This window comes from Trachurus trachurus (assembly GCF_905171665.1).
Source record: "Trachurus trachurus genome assembly, chromosome: 10".
In the NCBI taxonomy this organism is placed as follows: domain Eukaryota; kingdom Metazoa; phylum Chordata; class Actinopteri; order Carangiformes; family Carangidae; genus Trachurus; species Trachurus trachurus.
Genome location: NC_139894.1, coordinates 12,339,123 through 12,361,950, shown reverse-complemented (window position 1 = coordinate 12,361,950; position 22,828 = coordinate 12,339,123). Strand labels below are relative to the sequence as shown.

Below are 22,828 nucleotides of genomic sequence, written 5' to 3'. Positions count from 1 at the left end.
GACCAATCATAGATCTACGTGGTTTCTGTAGCAGATTTACAATTCAACGTAAACACATCAAGGGAACTCACGAGAGCTTTGCGTTGTGCCTGTTCAAGAATAGACGTTACGCTGCGCCCAGCTTGCCACTTCGTCGGTTGTCAAGAGAAACGAATTAAACTTTAACTTCCGGCTACAACTTTCAAACTAAAAACGTCACTTCCATAATAAGATATATAAAGCATTTTTTGGCAGTATAAAACACAATTGGAAGAAATAAAACGAATTAAAATACAATTCGGCTCACAGATTTATAGTATAAAACAGACTGGGGTAGTTTAAATTTTAATACATGCTCTTATTTTGAAGGCAGAAACAGGCATTTTCCGGAATTGTGTTTGCGCTAGCCACTGATGGCTAAATGGCGAGCTAACCTCAAAGCGACTCGGTTGGCTGTGTTGACAAGCGTCAGTATCACATCCAGAGAAGGGGATTTCTGAACATTTTACACACTTCAAATATATTTATCGGACCATAAAAACGCTCGTACACAACCATCTGAGCAGGTATGTTCGTAGTATTTGACTCTGTTGCCAACATAAACACTTGCTATGCGGGGCGTCGTCTTTGTGAACCCCCCCTCCTCCTCCTCAGTTGTGGTCAGGTAGCGGGGCCTTCTGCTTGTCTTCAAAGGCAACTCGTGTAGGGATGAGTGCAAATAAATCCGGTGAATGTTATGCATGTGTGTGTGTTTGTGTGTTGTTGTGCAAGTTGAGGAAAAAAAAAAAAAAGCAGCTACAGGCGTAGACAATGCTGCATGAGCTGTGGATGAGGGGGGAGGGGTTTAGGGCCTCGTCTTCATGTCAGCACTTTGCTCTGTAAGGTTCAATTACATACTTTGATTTTGTAACCCTCTCTCTCTCTCTCATTTGCATTTCACAGGTTTGAAGTTGACGTTTTCATCAGCTTTGGCTCCCCCCACCCCCCACCCCCACTAGCAATGGATCCTTTTTTCTCTGTGTAGCAGCCGCAGCTTTTGAATTTTGTGGCCCCCTGCTGCTGCTGCTGCTGCCAGATGACCAGTAGACCTCATCAATGCTCAACATGAAACCCGTGGGCTATCCAAGCATGCCACCGTCTGTGAACGGTGGACATCATAGCATGCCCCTGGATCGTGTGTTAAGCACCTCCAATGTGATGTACTGTGAGAAGTGTGGATTTGCTTCGCCGGACGCTGCAGTGTTCAAAAAGCACATGATCGAGCACATGGGAACAAGGTTTTACTGTTTTTATTGCAACAACGTCTCCCTCAGTGAGGCAGAGTTAAGCGCGCACCTGAAGCAACATACCGGCACTTCAAAATATCAATTTAAATGTCCTCACTGTGGACAGGGCTATATGAGGAGGCTGTGCCTTGTAAAGCATATTGAGCGTTTGCATGGTAAAAGCAACAGCCAAGGACCTGCTAAGCCTGGCATGACCAAAATGTCTCCTCTGCCTGTGTCCAGTGCCTTATCAAGCATGGCCACCTTTGATCCGTCCTCAACTCGACCAGCTGTTCGGGTGACAATACCCCCGCCGAGTGCACCTGCAGTCAGGCCGGGTAAAGAGGAACACAGAGGAAAGACACTGGACATAAATGTATCAAACGGCACTAATGGAAATACAGAACTTTTGTCTCCTTTGAATGGACTCATACAGCACAACCGGGCCCTCACTGTTTCTCTTCCAGAGGAAGTTACGATCCCTGCTGGCTGCTTGGTTGAACTTGTTGAGGTGAAAACTGTTAATGGGACAAAGGAGCTTAAACTGAGGATCGTCACTCAACAAGAAAACGAGTCTGTGATAAAAGACACACGGACCACAGTTTCTCAAAACATTGCACTGGAAAAGACATTATCATCCACATTAAATCATCCCAACACAGTGAAGTCTCTGAGCATGGGGATGTGCACAGTAAACAGGAAACAGTATGAAACAAACACAGTGAACATGGAGCGTCCAGCTGTTGCTCCGATCAGTATTTCCAAAACTCTCCCAAATCAAGCAAACAAAGAAAAGAGCGGCTTCAAAAGACTGTCACAAGAAATAATCAATTTAGAGCGCAACACAGTCATTCCAACCAAGCTTTCTAAAAGTATGCCCAATCCTGTAAGGGATGGAAATAGTGGGATGAGAATGGCACAGAGAGAAGCTGTGAATCTTAGCGCAGCTCCTCCCACTGTTATCACCAGCAGGGTTGCCAACAGGTTATCTAGCATCCTGCATCCGGACAATATGGCAATGAATGTGTCTCAGAGAGCAGCGGAGGAAAGGAAGAACTTAATCCCAGAGCATTCCCAGAGTGTCCTAGCCCGGAGAGCTAGCGACACAAAAAACATTTCTCGAGATGTGTCAATGGCTGTGAAGCTGGAACCTGGGGAGATCCACCACAGGAACAACGCGGCTTCAAAAATAACAACGGAGGGGATGAGCTTGAAACAGCAAAGTCTGAAACCTATACCTCTCTCCTTGAGCGTTGCCTCGGCTGCAGCTGTTCAAGTGAAACCGGCAGTGATTTTAGCGTGTAAGGACAACGTTGCAAATCAATCTTTTCCAACACACAGGACTCTAAATGGGCACTCGCCTGTCAAGGCCCCTGTGCTTTCTAACTATACGAATTCAAAGATCTCAGCCTGGAGCCAGGAGGTCAGGACCAGAGAGAGAGTTCGAGAAATAGATGTGCCAGAGCCTGAGGGGTTTCCCGTGATTTCTTCAGTGTTTTCATTAAGTCAACAACCAGAGGAGGCCCAGGGCTCTATTCAGCCACTTGTAATGGCTCTGCGCGGCATAGTGATGGATAAAAGCCACCGTTCTGGTGGTATACCTCAAGATCACATCAAGGTTACAAACAAAACAGAGCAGGTGAGGGAGACGTCAACATCCGGGTACTGTGCTCCAGTGGACACAAAAGATGGATCCTTAACCTGTGACCCTGTGTTGAAAAAGCAGACCACTGACTCTGTAAAAAAAGAGGAGTGCGATGAGGGGATCCCACCACTTCCTGGACTGACTGACAATCGTATTGATGTCAAGAAGGAAACAAATACAACTACGCCTGAAGACAACGATAAATGTTGTCAGACTCTTGTTTCCAAGTCTTCAACGGATCAGAAGCCCGTTTCTAAAATCCCCGTGCACTCGGATACATCTGCGTCCGGAGATGGTCTCCAGAAAATGGCAAAAAATGAGTGCGACATTTCATCAAAGTTCCTCACTGTCTCTCTGAGAAGGGTCCAAGTTGGTGTGTGGAAAAAAAGCAAGAAAGGACTGAAACTTAGAATATCGAAATGTAAGACACATTTACCCATGGGCAGCGTAACTGATTGTGCAGTTATTTACCCGATGCCGTTGAAGGTGGACCAGCTGGTGAAACGACCAGGCCCCAACCAGCCTGTTGTGGTACTAAATCACCCGAAGCCGCGGGTGCCCATACAGGAACCGGGAGCAGACACTGTCGCAGACTCAGGAGCCTCCGATGTGGTTCCAAAGTGCCAAATCTTAAAAATGAGGCTGAGCAAAGTGATGGGACAGAAATACGAAGTGATGGGCTGCACTGTCGGAGTCTTTCCGTGAATTTACGGGAGCACTTATCAGTGAACATGTGGAAATATGTGGAAATGACTAGTATTACGATCGGAAGATGATGACTATGTTACATGTTTGTCTATATCGACATGGGATATGGATTATTCAAGTGCAATGCAGCTTTGACTGCTTTTAGACCATCTGCTGTAGTAGATTGTCGTTGGTGATACACAGATGTAAAGAACTGTTGAAAAAGTTTGAGAAACTAGTAGATCTGTCAGAGTTTAGGCATTTACGCATGCTGTTTATTTAAAACTGTGTCTTTTATTTATATTTTATTTGCATCACTTACATTTTAGAATTTATCCAGTCCCTTAAAAAAAAAAAAAAGGATGTTCAAGTGGCTGCAATATATGCAGCACAGCTGAGTTTGTCAGAGGCATAAAAACATTGCCATTATGGTATAAACAACACTACAGATTTAATCATTTTTAATTATGTTAGTGGGTGTCATTTAATTTCAAAAATGTTTATTATTTATATAATATCTGTTTGGCAAAGTTACACAAAAATATACTTTGAAGTATTAATTAATAACAGTTTTTCTGTTTTTAAATATTAACGGAATCGTCCAACACAAGGAAAACAAAAAGGCCCTTTACAGTCATCATGTATCTGCATAATATAGTACACAGAGACAGCCTGCAGGAGTAGAAATGTTTGCCTCTTTGTCATGTAATCAGCTAGTTTAGTGTAGACTTGCCTGGCAGTTCAAGAGTTGCATTAAAAAAAATATACATTTAAATGCTAATAAGCTTGTAACTGGTCAACAACTGGTAATTAATTTGTAACTATTGAAGGATCTCTGAGTTTGGCCTGAGACGCGTGGTTTCCTTTGAGATCACAGTCAGTGTTTTATGTGCAGCACTTCATATCTTTACAGAGATGCCCGGTGAGTCACTTGTTTTGTGGTGCATTCAGGCACTTTTGCAAGCGCGTATATTTTTGAAGTATTACATGACCTTGTCATATTTTTCAGATGGTCACCAGTCAGTCACTGCTAAATCCATTAAATTAATTTGACCATTGAAAAAACCACAGCAAGTATATACTTCACACTTCATATGGAGTTTGCATGTTTCCCTGTGCCTGCATGGGTTTCTCCAGGTACTCTTAGCTTCTTCCATAGTACAAAGTCATGCAGCATAGCTAATCATGTGGATGGTTGGTGGATGGAGTTGTAAATAATGGAAGCAAGGCGTAACACTAGCATTTGTTTGGGTGTTGTACTGTAAACTTGGGTATTATGGAATGGGCCTCACTTTCCAAGCAGTAAATTGATCAGTAAACTTTATGTTGATGAACAGGAGTGCCTGAATGCACTGTTGCTTAAGGTTTCTGTGAGGCTAGAGTCTAATAGTCCCTAGTACAAATGAATGAGAATGGTGAGGTTGTTATAGACTATTCATCTGTTTTAAGTTCTGCCCGAGGGCTGAAAGGGCAAAAGTAGTCTCAAAGAAACATTGTGAATTTTTATATTGTTCGTTCTCATGTTAACCTAAAGTTGATGATTGCTGAATACCTTTCTGTTTTTTTTTACCATATTAGATGTGTTTTCAATTTTTCTGAATGATCTGAATTATCACAGATGCTATTTGAGCTACTGCCCTTATAACAAGTGTTTATTCCATAAATCCTCCTATACCATTGTTTGTCTTTGTGTCGTGCAATTTTCATTGTTGCCATAATTCAGAAAAAAATGAGGACCCTTAAAATAAACCTGAACCGGCTACTTAGAGATACCCTGTGACTTTTTAGGGCTTTTAACCCTGTTTTAACACTGATGTATAATTTTAAACCTTCCGTCCTGATACTTTGCAGATCTGTTTCTCTTCTGAACGGCAGCATTATGACACCTATGTGTTCTTGTTTATACTGTAATCATAATGTATGAGGTGCTAGACCTATGATTAAATTGTAGGTTTTAGTTGCCCACAGTTTTTATTGTGTATATACTTTTTGGTCACCCACAAATTTTATTGTATATTTACCTATTAAAACAAAATGTGATGATTCGTGTTTCTAATCAGTAGGGAATGGTAAACATTCCACGGCCTCTTCTGCAGCGACACTTATGTTGTGCTTTTCTTTTCTTACATTGCAGTGTTTGAAGCTGCTGCGCAGTCTTTGTTACATATATATATATACCGGTAGCCTAATCATTTAAAAGGTGTTTGACTTTTTTTTTTATATACTATACATTGCCTTTCTTTCACTCATTAGTGTGAGATGAATCATGTTGCTGTTCTGTCAAGTGTTTTTGGTTTTAATACATCCACAGTGTTTATCATTATATGTCCACATGCTTTTATAAAAAAATAAACTATTGTGTAATACCTTTTTCATTTAAAAAAAAAAGTAAATATGATCATGATTTATATGGCTTTATCTGTTTTGTTCAACATAACTACATCACATGAAGTGTTCATGGTCCTATTACATAAATCCTGCAGGGACAGATTGAACACATCAAAAGAATCTCAGAAAAGGCATATTATATTTGTAAGGGGAAGATCCAGCTAATTAATACATTACATCCAAGAAAGAATATTGTTTGTTGGAAGTTATTGATTGTTGCATTACATAAACATTGCAGCAGGTAAGGGTGAGGCTACATTTCATTATCTCCTGACAGGTATCTTAATCAATAATCATAATAATTGTCATAATATTTTGGATTAATGATCTGAATCTCCATAATAACCAGTAACCAAAGTTATCATAATGGAGTAAAAAAAAAAAAGTATAACTAAAGTACAGCAAATGAATGAATGGGATTATTAAACTGCAACAGAGGAAAACTCTCGCACACTGTCTTAACTTGCATGGTATTTAATAAGAGTCACTGGGTCCTTCATGTTAACTGTGCGGGTGTTTTCCTCTCTTGCACTTCCTTGGCCGTTCTGGTCCTCTCCTACGCACCTGTCTGCCTCTGTAGGTGTGGATAAGTTTTGAGTATTGGTTATAAAACTAAAATTAGTACACTACTGTTGCACAAGTAGGTAGGCTACTACACTTTCTATAGGTTCTTTAGTGGACATCCATGTCCTGGCAGCAGGCATAAGCCATCGAAGTAGTTCACAGTGAGGACATGCTGAGGTATTGACCTGAAATTGTTACATCCTGTCTTACTTTTTCCACTATCAAACAATCAAATTGATAGAGAAACAGAGACAAAGATTCATCCTTTAACAAACAGACCAGTTTTTAGCACATCAGAGGGATGTATTAGAGGCTAAACCATCAGCTAAATGGACACAAGGCAGGGTTGCCTTTGGAAAATTGGAGAGAAGAACCGAAATCTCAATTCTCTAACCAAGACCAAGACGTTGGTCTTTGACTCGAATGGGAAAAGTAACAACAAAAGGAAGGACTGTGATTATCAGACTCCCTGGTTCACACAAACATGAACTAGTGCCCCCACCCTCGCCCCACCACCCCCTCGGTTCCTCTTTAAGTTACACATTTCAACACTGACAAGGAACAAGTATATTATTGCATATTGTTGTTAAAATTTCGAAAAACACAAAACGCAACACACTGCTACAACTATATCAGTTAACAATCAATATAGGCAACAGAAGAATGGTTTGTTTTCATGGTGATTTATGAGGTTACACCGTGTTGTTGAAAAAGTACTGGTGCAGTAGGTACCAGGTACGGTGGATGGGTGTATGCCAAGTAGAGTATGAGTGTGCCAAATTTACTAGAACATTGGTCTAGCTATATATCAAAACTGACTTTTAGATTAATTTTTAGATCACACAGTGAGACAGTTAAAACTAAAGGAAACCCCCAGCTGGTCAAGGTTTGCATCAAGGAAAGTTTACACTCTTATTTTTGGACAAATTATTGGATATGAGAGAAACAGAATATAAAGACATAGGCCAGAAGCTCAGTCTGGTTTATGTGTTTACGGTAGCCTAAAATAACATCCCATGCATAACCAAAAAAAAATCACTGCATTATATCAAAACAAAAAAGGTGGGAAAACAAACTATTTAAAAACAACACAAGGTTTAGGATGTATCAGATTTATAATTGAGAGCATGACTTAGTTTCCCTATGGGAGCTTATATCTGTTTTATCTGTTATATCTACATGTCAGCTATAGGGACCTGAGGAACTCACTGTTGCTGAAACAAAAAAAGAAAGAAAGAAAGAAACAGAAAAGATAAAAACTCACACCTGTCAGAGGTCCTGATGGACAGCTCTGAAATGAGAATACTCCTGTCTCTTATATTAGAGTAAACAAAGATGTGGGAGTGTCCAGCCCTAGCGGTATTTTATGTTTTCACAACAGCAAGCAGCTGAGAGTCCTCCAAAATTAAATGTGCAGGGAAAGGCAAAGGAATATGCTACATGAAGCCCATTGGGTGTTTCTCTGACCTGGCACCACTGTTGTCTACACTTGGTTTTACTTGGGTCTAACACCAACTATGCATGACAAGAAAAAAAGAAAAGAAAACATTACTTGAACATGAGATGTATTTTTATTGAAACAAGCAAACACTTTCACACCTTGCCTCCACGGACAGTTTTCCTCTAACACACATTCATGACTTGACTTGATGATCTTTTATCAATAGTGCCTGTGTTATTGTAGGAGCAGGTCAACGTCACTCCTTGTCACTGGGCATGTCAATACACAGTTTTCTGGGTATTTACTTCCTGGTATATTTCTGCCACTGACGAGTGTTATTGGGAATATGGTGTGAAACTTGATGATGTCTCCCACAGTGTCAAACATCTGAGGAGAAATGAGATGTTAGTGATAGTAATCAAAGTGAATTAGAGAATTAGTATGTTGTATTTAGCGTCATGATGGTGTCCGCTCACATCCTTCGATCGTTGTCCAGTTCCCAGGGCGTACTTGCTGGTGCTCTCCATGAACCGAATTTTGACATTGTAAACCTTCTTCTCGTGATAAACAGCCAATACCAAGGGCTCGCTGTTCGTGGTGTTGGAGCAGTCACGTACCAAAAATGCTCCATCCTAATATCAGGAATTAAGAGGACTAGGTTTAATGGTTTGTTTGACACTTGTTAGTTTTGTTGTGAGTTTTTACAGGTTGTTTGTGTCTTTGCACATGTTTTCTTAAGTAGCAGTGTTTTGAGCTCTAAGGGCCACCATAGTTTTAAGGTAGACATATATTTGGGTTCATTTATAATTAATTTCATACGGAGATACCTTGTTCACTAGGTGTAGGGCGTGCTCAGCATCAGCTCGAGTACATGCCCCAACATACCAGTCTTCTTCACAGTAAGTCTGTCAGAGATCAATAGTTCAGTGATCAATGATTTTTCTGCTAAACTCAAAGCCTTGTTCTCTATTTGACAGAATATTTTTCATCAAGTGGCAGGACGTTTACCTGTTGAGGCTTTTCCTTTGGAACAAAGTCGTTTTGGTCAATGTCTTCTTTTGTTTGAGGCCACTCATGGTGATGACGTTTTGATGGCACCCTTTCTTTAAGCAGAAGTTAATGTTGACTTGTTAAATCAGTGGCTGTATAATGATGCTGATGGGCTGCCTGTAAACATTACTTACCTAGATTTTTCTGTGACCTATAAACAACAGAAGAGCACATGTGAATCAAACACAGCCTAACATGACAAACCTGTACTGAGAAGCCTGAGAAATAAAAGTCTCACCTGATTTCCATTTGAGTTTCCAGATCTAAAGAATGTCTCTGGGTGGTGTTGGGAACTGAAACACTCTCAGCCCTCTGGAGACCTGAAATCAACATCTGCCTTGTTACAGATGTGAAGATCGTTTTCAACCAAATGTTAGATTAAAGGGATAGTTCAACATTTTGGCAAATTAGCCCATTCCCATAATCCCTATAGTTTTAGGAGTAGGTTCATTACCTTTAATTGTCGGAGCTGCTCAGAGATACGCTACGGAGGCTAATGGGATTTCTTGGTTTCCTTCACCAAACTCTAATTAATTAATGAACCTACTCCTAAAACTATAGGGATTATGGCAATGAGCCAATTTGTCAAAATGTTGAACTATCCCTTTAACAATTAATGCAGTTCTCTTACCTGTGGCATGTGACCTGAATTCTGCCTGATGAAAGTAGCAGGACTATTAATTGTTGAGTAAAATGATAATATGGAGTGACTACATCATTTCACACAATAGGCTACAAAAAACAACAACAATAAGGACATGGATAAATGTCAAACTTACTTTTTTGGTTCCTTTCTGTAGTCCACTGAAATGAAAAAGAAAATCACAACATGTTTTGTCAAAATAAGAGGAGCATGTGCCTCCAGTCTCTGTGATGACTTTTATAACCACTAGATGGCAGTAAAGCTACACTGTACAGTGTGTAATATGTATATTTAGGGCCTTCACTGCCTGACTGTCATTCACACTGAGGAAATGGCCACATACGGCTACATAAAACTAAAACACCCACAGTGTAGATGCTCATTGGTATAAGTCATAGTCTGGATACTTTTCTATAAATGAGCCTGAATGGGAGAATGAAGCAGCTCTTACTCTCTCCTGCAGGGCCTGTCCAGACTCAATCCGGGCAAATGATTCACCAGCTCCAGGGGAGGAGGCGGAGGAGATGGAGTGCGTCTGGAAGAACACAGACTCCAGCTGTAAGTCCACTCACAAGCCTCCAGTGAATAATGTGAATAGCAGCTGGATGAGTTACCTGCGTAAGCGCTGGAGGGGAAGAGAGAGAAGCGATTGGCTTTGTAATGAGCTGCAATTCAACACAGTTTATACAGGTTAAAAACAGTCAAAACAGTTGATTACCTGGTCTCCTGGATGCACAGGTGTTGGCCTCTGATCTGTAAAAGTTACATATTAATATACTGGGTGCTACACAAGAGGTACACTACTTTGAGTCACTTTTGTTCGTTTTTGTTTACCGAATCTGGTCCTTCTCCTGCCAGGCTTCAGATCTCTATTCACAGCAGGTCCTGTGATTTAAAAGCAGAGTGCAGACAAGTAAATATCTATTGTGTCCATTTACTGAAGTGTGATATTAAATTTTAAGGATCTAGTACTCACCCTCAGAGGGAAATGATATATATTTCTATTATTTGCTTGTATTCATGGACACATTTCAGACATTAGATATTCTTAAAACTGACTTGTTGAAGTTTTATGTGCTGCTCTAACTCTACCAAGGTCAGATGCTGCATCACTGTTGGTAAAAGAAAAAACTTTGATTTTCCATTTTGGTGATTTTCATTACAGACACTGATTTATATTCATAGTTTAAACCTATTATAAGGTTCACTTGCTTCATTGTGGTATTACTTCTTGTTCTTATAACAGCATTAATCAAGTTTTGGACCCTATAAAGTACATACAAACCCACCATATCGGTGCTTACAAATAGTTTTGGCTAATCTGTTGGCAAACAGCTGGCTGCTTTCACATCAGACAGACTCAAAGCTGTAGTTTCCCCCCTTCAGGATCAAGTGAGACAAGTGTCTCAGTCTTAGGTTGACGTTGAGTGAGACTTGACAGTGTGCACTAACTTAATGCTCTGTTCCATCTCCAACTACCAAGGTTGAATAGACTGAACCATGCAGTAAATGTGCTGTTACACAATAAACTAAAGGATGTTAAAAAGCTCTGCAGACGTATAAGATTACTCTCCATTCTACACAGTTAAACCTTGAATAGTGCAGTTTTAAAGGTAACTTTTGTTGAGCAGCAGCCTGTGGCCGATTGGAGAAAAGTCTAATATGTGTCTTTTTAAGGTTTGCTTAAAGCAGATATCAGTGGAATGTTTTTGTTAATATAAGTCCTAAATAGTCCTATTTTCCGTCAGCAATCACTTACATGAAGTATTTCAGCCTAAACACGAGTCTCTCCGTCACTCTGCTCTGCTGTAACCCGAGGAGAAAATTTTCCTTGTGGGATACAAGTGTTATCCAATGAGGAGAGAGAACGGCATGAAGGGCTGTGTGTGCAGCCAAGGGATGCGCGTGAATGTGGTGACGTAGCACGAGGACCAATTGATGCCTGACAAGGGCGGGGGCTGCTAACTCATGGTGCGTTCAAAGAAACTCGTACTTTGTGTTTTTCCTTCCTGTGAAGTCATACCAGTTCGATCTGGTACGAGTTCACGGGTCGGAAGTTACGAGTGGCCGTTATAGGGAACTTTCACAGACAACAGGATGGTAAAAACACGAGCTACGGGTTACCTGGAACGCTACCAAGTCGTAGTTGTGACTTGAAGCTGTAACTTACGGTTTCAAAAGCCTGCCTTGAACGCAGCATTAGCCGAAACGGCCGTGAAGCTGATATCTGCTTTAACTAATATCAACCACCCCCAGCAAAACCCCAGAGTATATTGAATTAAGGAGCTGTGTGTTGTGTTGTTTACATATTTAACTCTTCAAATTACCAAGCATGGTTATGAGCACTTCTTTCTCAATTCTTTCTATACCACAAAAACAACAGAAAAAAAGGTTTTGCCACTTTACCGAGTATATGTGGGATTTCTCTGGGTGGACATCTAGGTAACATGTTCCCCTGATAAAAAAGATAACAAATAACAAAGTTAAGTCATATATCACATAACAAAACCAGATATTAAAATGTGATTTAAAAAATAGCATGTTACATATTAATTTAAGACCTATTTGCATACATACTCAAAATAGTTGAATAAGCTTATATAAAAGACTTAAGTTTTTTTTTTTTTTTTTTTTGCTTTTTTAAACTTTGTCATGATAGGTCCTTGGGTAAAATGTGATTTAAGGTGGGCCTGCTCCTCTCTTCATTTGTAGCAAAGGGCTAAGAGAGCCACCACCGTCACAGCAAAACACAGTTAAGACTCTCCTACTGAGATGCAATAAAGGGAGTGCACATACAGTATATTAGGGAGATAACTTAAATTAGAACTTTTTAAATCCTATTTTTCTTGGGGCATAAGGGTGGTGGCAAAGGCAGGGAAACATTTGTGCATTCATTTTAAGAAGAGAAAAGTAATCTTACAGTGGCGAATGAGGAAAGGCTCTGAGCTGATAACGACCGCGGAAGATTCCTGTCTTGAGAGGGAAAAGAAACTGTGATCAGCACGCAGTCATTAGAGGCAGTAATGATAGTAGCCTCAGTGTTAGTCAACAGTTTAACACCTTCAGTGTTTGTATCTTTCTTGTAAGTTGGTTGTTGCTGGTCCCAGCAGCAGCACACTACTGCAGCAGCAGCAGCAGCAGCAGCAGCAGCAGCAGCAGCGGACTGTATTGATTACAGAGGGAGAGCACTCCAAGTGTGAACACGTTTAAAAGCCACATTCAGTGTAAAGTTGTAGACGTGCAGCTGTGAGGCTCCTGGCTGTGGGCCACATCCATGCAGGGGGAGTAAAGGGAGTCTATTCACACTCCATGCTTCCCTCTTTCTTCCCCTCTGGCTCCTGGATAATTGTGATCTCCCGCAGTCTGACTCAGCCAACAGATGGCTCTAGAGACCCACTGGCAGATCATGCTCACTCAGCACGAGCACTCTCTCTCAGATCCGCCCCGCTTTCTTTCTCATCAGTCTGCAGTGGAGCTCTGTTGTTTTTTTTTTCTTTCTCCTACACTTCATTCAGCCTCATTTTAATTATGCTCTCCAGAGCTTTTCTGAGTAGAGACGTGAAACACACTCACCCTCATTGTGTCAACTGGAGTGTAAACACTTTTTTAACTCCAAGTTTAGACAAGTTTGTGGCACATTTAATTCTTATAGGTTACTATAGTCTCCTTGTGAACTATTTTTGAGTTTCATGTGTCTATTATTACACGTTGAAGTTGAGAGGAAGTGATGAGGGTTCAGCCGGGGAAGTGTCACACATCAAAGGTCAGACTCTCTCCTGCAAACTGAGAGGATTTTCTCTCAGTCCACTGAGAAACCAGAGTTGTGGTTTACTGTTGTTCACTCATCTTTGCTGTCAACAAGCTTATGAGATACATTTTGTACAACAGTGTTACAGTCTGAAAATATAAAAACATCAAGCACTAGGTCTGTTATAATGATGAGGAAAAATACACTGAATCTTAATGGACTTATGCAAGGCACATAGATAATAATATATAAACTCATGTCTTTTTTAAATTCCTCTTTTCAAAGTCAATGTAAATTCATATTAAAGTTAGAAAAACAAAAGTAAAACTAAACTTAAATAAGGCTAAAATGAAACTTATCACATTAAAGGACACTGAGAGTCTAGATGAGCTCATGAAAAACATCAGGCGTAGGTGTTTCCCTTTCTACCTGCATATTCTCTTTCTTCATTTATGGGCCTCGCAGGAAGTATGCGCACATTCAGCACTTCCTCTTGGTCATCCACCACATCGTACTCAGGCTCCTCGGCGTTGTTGTAGTTACCACATCTTTGATTCCTGCTTCTGTCTATTCTGGTGCGATCCTGTTGAAAGACAACAGCTTCTTCAGACTGGAAATGCAAAGTGCACAATGGACGACCTTCAAAACTGCACATTAGTGCTTGGAGCCTCATACTCACATAGTCTTTCACTTGTTGGATAAATTGTACTTAAACAAGGGAGGAAGGAAGGAAATCAGCAAATAAACCTGCAAGTCCTACTCTTTACATTACCTTATATACATAGGTAGACTGTGTTAGATCCTCTATATCTTATACTAAATCATCTTATAACTCTGATAAGCACAGGAAGCTACAAGGAGGTGTTGCAACATAACCCGCTGCTTGTCTCTCAGGCATTTCCTTTTTAAAGCTTCACTCTTCACAGTCACAACAACACATTTACAGTCAGCTATAGAAAAAAGTGATAGTCTGTGACACTGCGTTGACGTTTTATATAACAATCTTTCTCTATTTCTGCAAATCAGCGTGACTGTGTTTGGTGTTTCTGGGCACCTGTGATGAGGCTAAAATCAAAACAAAAGTGAGATTAGGATGACAACGCTAACAGTGGGATGCATCAGTCATTATCAATACAACCTCATTTAATTTAAACCAAGGTGATAATGAAGGATTTTGTCTGACAGGTGCATGTATGCAACAACCATGCGTGCCTCATGGTGACAACGTTTCACCACTAGTAGGAAATGTTCCTTTTTGGGTTCCCAGCTTGAATGTTGCCCACATGTAAATTAATGATGCACCCATAAGACTTTAAAGCAGATATCAGCTTCACGGCCGTTTCGGCTAATGCTGCGTTCAAGGCAGGCTTTTGAAACCGTAAGTTACAGCTTCAAGTCACAACTACGACTTGGTAGCGTTCCAGGTAACCCGTAGCTCGTGTTTTTACCATCCTGTTGTCTGTGAAAGTTCCCTATAACGGCCACTCGTAACTTCCGACCCGTGAACTCGTACCAGATCGAACTGGTATGACTTCACAGGAAGGAAAAACACAAAGTACGAGTTTCTTTGAACGCACCATGAGTTAGCAGCCCCCGCCCTTGTCAGGCATCAATTGGTCCTCGTGCTACGTCACCACATTCACGCGCATCCCTTGGCTGCACACACAGCCCTTCATGCCGTTCTCTCTCCTCATTGGATAACACTTGTATCCCACAAGGAAAATTTTCTCCTCGGGTTACAGCAGAGCAGAGTGACGGAGAGACTCGTGTTTAGGCTGAAATACTTCATGTAAGTGATTGCTGACGGAAAATAGGACTATTTAGGACTTATATTAACAAAAACATTCCACTGATATCTGCTTTAATGTAAGAGACCAAAACTCTTACAATAAAAAGCTTGGCCTTCGCAGTTACATAGGTTGATATCTTTGTCTTTTTCATGATGTAGAACTAAATATCTGTAAAATGTCTCATAATGTACTGGAGCTCTTAAATAGGCTTTGATTTGAGTTCATTTCTTTTCCTCTTTAATTTCATCAGCAGGCTCTCACAACTCGTCAGCAAGTGCCATAATTTCAGTGTATCAACACACGTTAGTATCAATTAGCAACGCAATTAACAACATTGCTTGGCCTTATCCCCACACCGGATCAAATTCTTGTAAGCGCTTATAAATACATGTGTCATATCTAAATTTAGAGACTGCAGATGAAGCGCTCATATCCTCTCTCTTCAGATGCAGTCCATCAATTGGAAAGGAAGGTTTTCATCGGTATCCAACATGCAGATATAGGCTAGTTCACAACATTGGTATGGACGCCAACATTGGTATGGAAGTAGCATCACTGCATTTTAAATGTTTATTGCATGATCAGAGAAAACACTCCACCTAGTGTCATTACTGCATTTATGAAAAGGTCTTCATATTTTCAAAGATTTATATCAAAAAGACAGTTAACAGTGTCTGTGCAGGTTATGCTTTGTTATGGTCAAATATTTCATCATCAGAGCCAATATAAAAAACCCAATTAATGACATTTTGAGCTAACCAAAAATATATTGCTGAATCAATTTCTTGGTGTGGTATCAATTGACTGAACCTGTTAATCTATGTTGGAACGATCATTCTTTGGAAATTGTTGAAAGAACTAACATATTCAAATACAGTGAACACAGTTAGCTGTTGGCTCAATTAAAAGACATAAATCCAGTCAAAGAGATGCTGGCTGTCATGTGACATTTCATATGAGTGACTCGTTCAATCAATGACAAATGATTCATTAAGTGAATGAAGTCGAAACTTGTCCACAAGGCCAGTGCAAATGTGCCATTCGAGGAGCAGCATCTTCAGAGACCAGACACGGTGAGTTGATTCACATCAAGTTGCTAAATAATAAACTCTACTTTGTTGGTAGTTGTATCTTAACTCATCATGGTCGACATGTTCCTAGCGAACAAGTTAAATAACCGTCTTAATATTTCTTTGGCTTTGATATGCTAGCTAGTTAGCTAACATTAGCTAGCTGACAGACTGACTAGCGGAGGATAGCCCCGGCCATTCTGTTTATAGATCAGCTAAACTAACGCTTAGTTTTAATATTTTTTCATGCGAGAAAGAAATCGTTTAGAGTCCCAATCTGCGGACAGTTAATCCAAATGACGCCTGTTTGGAAATTTGCTCCTACATTTTTGGAGAAGTGAAGCTCCACCTGGGGAGCAGCCACAGAGAGTAGAGGGTCGTCAAGGAGTCAGCAGCTGGTTAATTCATGATCTCATTGAATGGTTTGTTAAATGAAAAGTGAGGTTCCAGGTCAGAAGAGCAGCGCTGCCCCGGGGCTCTGGTTGTACAGAAATCACCACATTCATATCAATAAATTCATGTTTCACAATTAGCCTAACTGATTGGTCTACATTAAATTTAATCTAATCAAAATACAACATAGGGAAATTCTTTGTGACGCGCTTGTGTTTTCACTGTTTTCGCCTGCTGTAAGCGATATTTTTTTTCATATGATATATGCAGGACCCACTGTATATTGTTTTATGATTTATTAATGTGAAACAATTTTAATGTTAGTAAATACTATCTCCCACATGTGGCATATTGGTGCAAGTAATAATGCAGTGTTGAACATTGTGTGATGCAATTTCCTAATTGTTCTTTCTATACAGAACACAACATTACCATGCATCGAAGATCGGTTGCAATCCAAGGCCTGCAGTACTTTTTCAAAGAACCTACACTATCATGAAGACATGTCAGGTAAATCAACATTTCAGGCATCAGGGGGAAATAACTGCTATAAATATCTTGAAAGATTTTAACGAGTCTTGTATGTACTTCAATTTAGACAGCTGATGTGGAGACTGCGACTGACGGAGTTAAGGTCGACATCCTTGAGTTGGTGCCAGTTCCTGCAAAGTTGCACTATTTGCATTTTTAATAAAGTTGTGTTGAAAAAACATTGCTGCTTTCATTCTGTTGATTCATTATTTCTAGTTTTACATCCAATTAAGAATTTTATGTTGATTGCTTTAATGAACAATTGTATAGAAACTAATTCCCTAGCTATTTTTCATTGGGATGTCCAATGAAGAATTTCTAATTGAAAGCATGATAAGATAATGGATAAACTTTAATTGAGTGAATTATTTAATGGTTGGGATAATGGATAAACTTTAATTGAGTGAATTTTTCTGATGGTTGGGCAAGCAAACCAATCAAATTGAGCCAACTAAGATTTTTTAATTGAGAGAATTACTTGAACAGAGAAATTGAGTAAATTAACAATAGCTAGGGAATTAGTTACTGAAAGATTTTACATTGGATCAGCTCTTTTTTTTTAACAGTGTAGCAGTGAACTATATGCACATGGTATTCACAACCACAATGACACATTTTTGTGCAGTTTCACCTTCGACAGATGTAGCACAGCTCATAAAAATAAAAAGAACTAGTATCTGTCAGGTCTGTGACAGTGACATGGAGTAAAATATTATTCTTTACGGTGTGTGTTGTATACATTTATAAGAACAGTATCGATAGAACAAAGCACATAATTATAATTTGATAGTTAAACTTTAAAAGGAATATTAATGCAAGCAAAAACCGCATTTGTATCTTGGTCTGTGCTGCGTCGAGCACTAACAATGACAGAGCAGAAACTCACTCCTTACTTATTTCTGTGCAAAAGGTAATTATCAGTGGGCTGCAAACTCCCTAAGTTTCCCCAGGGAACGTTCATGTGGAACCAGCAGGGAAACGCTGTGGATACGGCCGCCATAACTCACCATTATCACAGCAGACTCATGGCTGGTCCCTCTCCCTGCAGCTAACGAGGGGGTGAAACAAAAATGAAAAACATCATTAGTTGGGTGTTACGTTAAAGACTGCGGCCTTTCAACACAGTTTGTCCTTGAACAGCTACAGTACGCAAGCATACGAGGTGAATCTGTAGCCTATATACAACCACATGCACAGCTGTGTGTTTTTACATTTTGAACATTCAGTGAAATTAAGTATATCTGTACAATGAATTTACTGTGAAACTATTCTTTTGAAATATCAACCTATTTGGTATATTCTACGTGACACAAGCGCCTCAGTGGAAAGATCCAGCTGCGTCAGACAGAGTAACAGATGAGCTGTTGCTTTAACATCTTAAACATAAAACTCTCAAATATTTGGTTAATCTTTGCTTAATCTACGACGCCCCTCTGAGCCTCTGGGATTAGTCTGTCATGTATTTAAATGAAACATTAATTCTCAGTAAAACCAGGATTTAGTTCAACACTACTATTGGCTTATAATACTTTAACTGCATAGTGGCATAAGTGTTTTCTATTACGGCTAGGCGACTATTTCCTTATCATATCTAAAAGGTTTCCTGGAAACAGGAAATATTGGTACATTTTCAGTTAATTATTGAATTTATTATGATGATGAAATAATTTGCTCATGGTGTTATCATTGCATTTGAATAACTGAAAATGTATCAACTTCCTATAACTATTACGAAATTATACGGTTCTTTCCTGGAGATCAGGAGATCATCTAGATTAGAAAATAAACTGGAATTTACAGACCCATTAAGATTTTTTAAATTAAAAGTTTGTTTCACATCATTGTTTAAGTCAATACATAAAGCAGGATTTTACATTGACAAACTTTCTCGGTCAAGAATGATCAGAACTTTATGGTGCAAACTTTATCGTTAACATTACCCGATAGAGATATTATAGTATAACGGACATACTGTAAACAAGTCAGTTCACCAACTTAATGACTCTTATGCTGACTCCGTTTAACATCTACCACTGTCCCATTATTACCACATTCCATCACAGTGGCTGCTGCAGAGGAGGATTTATACATTTGTACATTTTCAGTTTTATTATAGCAGAGACATTGGTGGGGATGACATGCAGCAAATGACCTAATGTAGCCGATGTCGATCTGGCCCTCTGCGTTGTGTTTCTCACGACCTGCCCTAGGTGGGGTTCGATCCCACGACCTCCCGCACCGGAGGCGACGATGCTAACCTCTTCGCCAAGAGGTTGACAACCACTTGGCGGGTTGGTTAGCACGTCTTTTTTTTTTATGGGTGGAGTGAGTGCACATCCGTTACACTAAGTCGGAATCAAACTCAGGTCATTGTGGCAATATCGAACCTGATTAAGTGGTATGTGGTGAGCCATTGAGGCACCCCACTGAATATCATTTATGACAAATACATAATAATAACAGCTGTATGTATTTTGTCCTGCTGAGATGTAAAGCTTGGTGTCATCAGCATAATGTCGCAACAAAGATGCTGACCTACCAAATGTGATACATGTTTTGGTAAAAGTTGTACACAACTCATTTGAAAGAGCGAATACATTTTGAAGGAAATATAACTGCAATGGGGTTAAGTGTACATGAGGATGTTAATGATTTACATATTGCACTCCAGTCTGAAATATGTTGCAACTTGACAGATCTTAGCTCTCTTATTGTTATATTTAGGTATTCGCAGCACTTGGTTAAGGTCAAGAAAAGATTGTGGTCTGGTTTAATGAAGAAAAAGCTGGACTGAAGACACAAATACTTAGATTTTCCCCTTTCACTTTTGTTGCCTAAACATAACAATAGGTGGGAATAGTGGGAATCCAGATTAAAAGCCTGGTCTCTGATGTGGCAGCTGTGTGCTTTGTTCACCTGCTGTCACTCCACACACTTCTTGGTGAGTCTTTGTCAGCAACATAATTGGAAAGCAGTTAAGTAGTACGACACAATTGCAAATTAATTTCATATAGTGAAGGAGTTTTACATCAGACATAAACAGGAGTCAACCAAAGAATATGACACATGGTACTCATTTTAACCCCATAACCACTGTGTGTGACTAGAAATTACCAGTTTCTCGTTATGATATTAATACGTAAATCCACCAGTTACCAATTACAAGTAGTCAGTGACATCTTGCAAGAAAATAAAACCAACACATTTTTGCAAAACTTTCATTAATCGAATGCAGATCCAAATTATTTCAAGGGGCATGGGAATATTGAATTAATTTCTGACTTAGAAAGTATTGGGAGTAACTTTTGTTTAACTGATGCTTTGTAAATGCTCCAGATAAAAAAACAACAACAATCTAAAACAAATAAAGGATCAAAGATGATTGCTATAGATTTATGTCAACGTTTCTGCAACACACGCTTTGGTATCAAGTTAGAAAATAATGTTTTCAGAGAAGGAGGCTCAAAAAGAAAGAGAAACACAGCAACAGTGTCAATCAATCGCTCTTGGATTGACAGGTTTTCATCTTTAAATCCTTTTTGGCTGTGAAGAAAAACAATACAGGAAGCAGGAAGCAGGAAGGAAACCTTCCCGAAATAGAAGTAAGGACATTTTAGAGAGGCCTAGTGATTGTGGAAATGCCAGCAGACATTACAGGCTACCAAGTGACGGTCCCAAAATGGAGACTCAAACTCAGTATTGGATTTGGCACCGTGGTCCGACACTCAGCGGAGCTGTCTGTCTACTTTACAGAGCTTACTGGGCCATGGGAAGTGGTGTTGGATGAGATGTATAAAGAGGAAAGAGATTAGATACATGGAGCGCACGTCTGAGGTTGAGCAGTTAGTCTGGAAAATAAACTTCTGCCCCATGGAAATTGGGTGCAGAGGATTTGTGGCAACTCAAACCACTAGACTGCTTAAGGATTTGTGACCTGACTTTGCTACGGGTATCAAGAAAAGTATCAAGTGCAGAGTGAGAGCGAGCTGAGGCTGAGGAGAGAAATTATGTCAACAGGGCTCAAATTAGGAAGAGCCGTGGTCAATATTAGGATTGTTTTTCATAAGACGTAATTTATTATTGTCGACAATGTTGTTGTTTGACGTTTGAGTAGATATTTATGTATCAAATCAAAAATCCTTTGCCAGTTTGTTTTGTGGCAACAAACATGCATTTATGCCTCTTTTGAAATCCAGCATCAGATCTTTTATTAATGTGCTCTGCTCTCTTTTTCACTTCTAATATCTGCGGCACATTGTGTGAAACATGGATCTACAATAAGTGCTTGTCATTGTTGTTATGCAGTATGCCGTATTTCACCTTCACTGGATAAAGTTTTTGTAAGGAAAACTAACCTTTGACTGATTTATAGCATATTTTGACTAAAGATACGCCCTCAATAATTCACACACATGATGAGATGACTCAACGTTGCATCTTATATATAGTATATCACATTAAGTCTAGAGTTGAAAAACAACCAGAGGCTTGTTCTTAAACTTTAATAAATGCTTGATTCTCATCTCTATCAGATAATCCTGTGCTTCAAGGCTGTCTCTTTTTTATATTCCCAAGATTTTTTAAATACATTTTCATCTATTCTCTGCAACCAGACCTGCTTCTGCGCCTCCGTCTTTGCTTTTACCCAGTCACAAATACAGCAGTTAAAAGTTACCTACCGTTTCAGAAGACGTGTACAGTCAGCACGTCTGCGTCAGTGGCTGTCCAGAAACTTAAGTTTTAGAGACTTTAGTTTTTCTTTGTCTCCCATTCACATACAAGATCGCGTGGTCTTATTTTAACTCTGACTGCTGGTGGAGTTAAGCAGCCCACTGCAGTAACCTGAAATGACTTCCTGTGTGGTGAATAACTGGCCTATAACCTGAGGTCTTCAGACACAAACAGAAACAGGTTTGTTTGTATATTTGTTTGCTTGCGGAGGGCTTCCTCTTCTGCACCTGTGATTTCACAGCTGCTTCAGTCGTTGTCAGCGCAGCGTATGAAGTATTTTTTGATGAATCGCTTGTGTACAAGATTTCTGTAGAGCTAATTTCAGCATCAACCTCTTGACATAAAAGCCCTTTGGGGGGGTGATCAAGAGCCATACCCTCTGTGTTTCCTGTATTAGCCTCTGTCACGTAGCGTGTGTGTGTGTGTGTGTGTGTGTGTGTGTGTGTGTGTGTGTGTGTCTGTGTTATGCAACGAATGTGCAAAAATGTACAAATCAAAAATAAAATCTGAAGAGTCTGAAAGTCAGGCACAGATAAGTGTTCAGGAACTCAGGGTGAAATGAATCTACTGATGCTACAGGTATTTCAACATCTGCAACATCTGCTCTGTCAGGTGTTAAAGGAAGCAGGCTGACATTTTCTCCTTTCATTACATCATCATCTGGATTTAACTTTTATATATCAACCAAGAAAGTGAAACCAAATTACAATTTCATCCAAGCTTAACCTTTGAAAGTAATATTTCCCTTTAGTGTAATATTTTTATTTTATGGTATTAACACTTGAAAGAGCACACAGCCAATTAAGTTAATGGGGGAAAAAAAAATCTAAATTTATGGTTATAATTTCAGCCCTCAGGTGAATAAATTTCCAAGTTACAACATGGTTTGTTAATATCAGAATA

The 22,828-nt window shown here is 39.6% G+C and overlaps 2 protein-coding genes across 2 annotated transcripts; one reads left to right on the top strand and one right to left on the bottom strand.

Moving 5' to 3' along the window:
* Positions 1-1,258: 1,258 nt before the first annotated feature.
* On the top strand, positions 1,259-5,920 carry znf518b (zinc finger protein 518B). Its single transcript, XM_083980654.1, has one exon. The coding sequence runs from the start codon at positions 1,378-1,380 to the stop codon at positions 3,592-3,594; it is 2,217 nt and encodes a 738-aa protein (XP_083836780.1). The 5' UTR covers positions 1,259-1,377; the 3' UTR covers positions 3,595-5,920.
* A 2,196-nt stretch (positions 5,921-8,116) lies between these two features.
* Positions 8,117-22,003, bottom strand: clnk (cytokine dependent hematopoietic cell linker). The gene is made up of 17 exons (XM_083980608.1): positions 21,874-22,003; positions 18,202-18,242; positions 13,840-13,993; positions 12,583-12,635; positions 12,069-12,117; positions 10,497-10,547; positions 10,381-10,415; positions 10,277-10,287; positions 10,114-10,197; positions 9,799-9,823; positions 9,651-9,675; positions 9,258-9,339; positions 9,154-9,170; positions 8,978-9,072; positions 8,797-8,874; positions 8,446-8,601; positions 8,117-8,356 (listed from the first exon to the last, which is right to left on the bottom strand). Exons 2-17 carry the CDS (start codon positions 18,202-18,204, stop codon positions 8,204-8,206), a joined length of 1,071 nt encoding a protein of 356 aa, XP_083836734.1. The 5' UTR covers positions 18,205-18,242; positions 21,874-22,003; the 3' UTR covers positions 8,117-8,203.
* Positions 22,004-22,828: the final 825 nt, after the last annotated feature.

Coding starts and splice junctions, on each gene's coding strand:
- znf518b (XM_083980654.1), top strand. CDS start 1,378: ATGAGGAGGCTGTGCCTTGTAAAGCATATTGAGCGTTTGCATGGTAAA.
- clnk (XM_083980608.1), bottom strand. Junction 9,824..10,113: donor GACAGGCCCTGCAGGAGAGA/GTAAGAGCTGCT, acceptor TTTTCATTTCAG/TGGACTACAGAAAGGAACCA. Junction 8,875..8,977: donor CAAAGGAAAAGCCTCAACAG/GTAAACGTCCTG, acceptor GATCTCTGACAG/ACTTACTGTGAAGAAGACTG.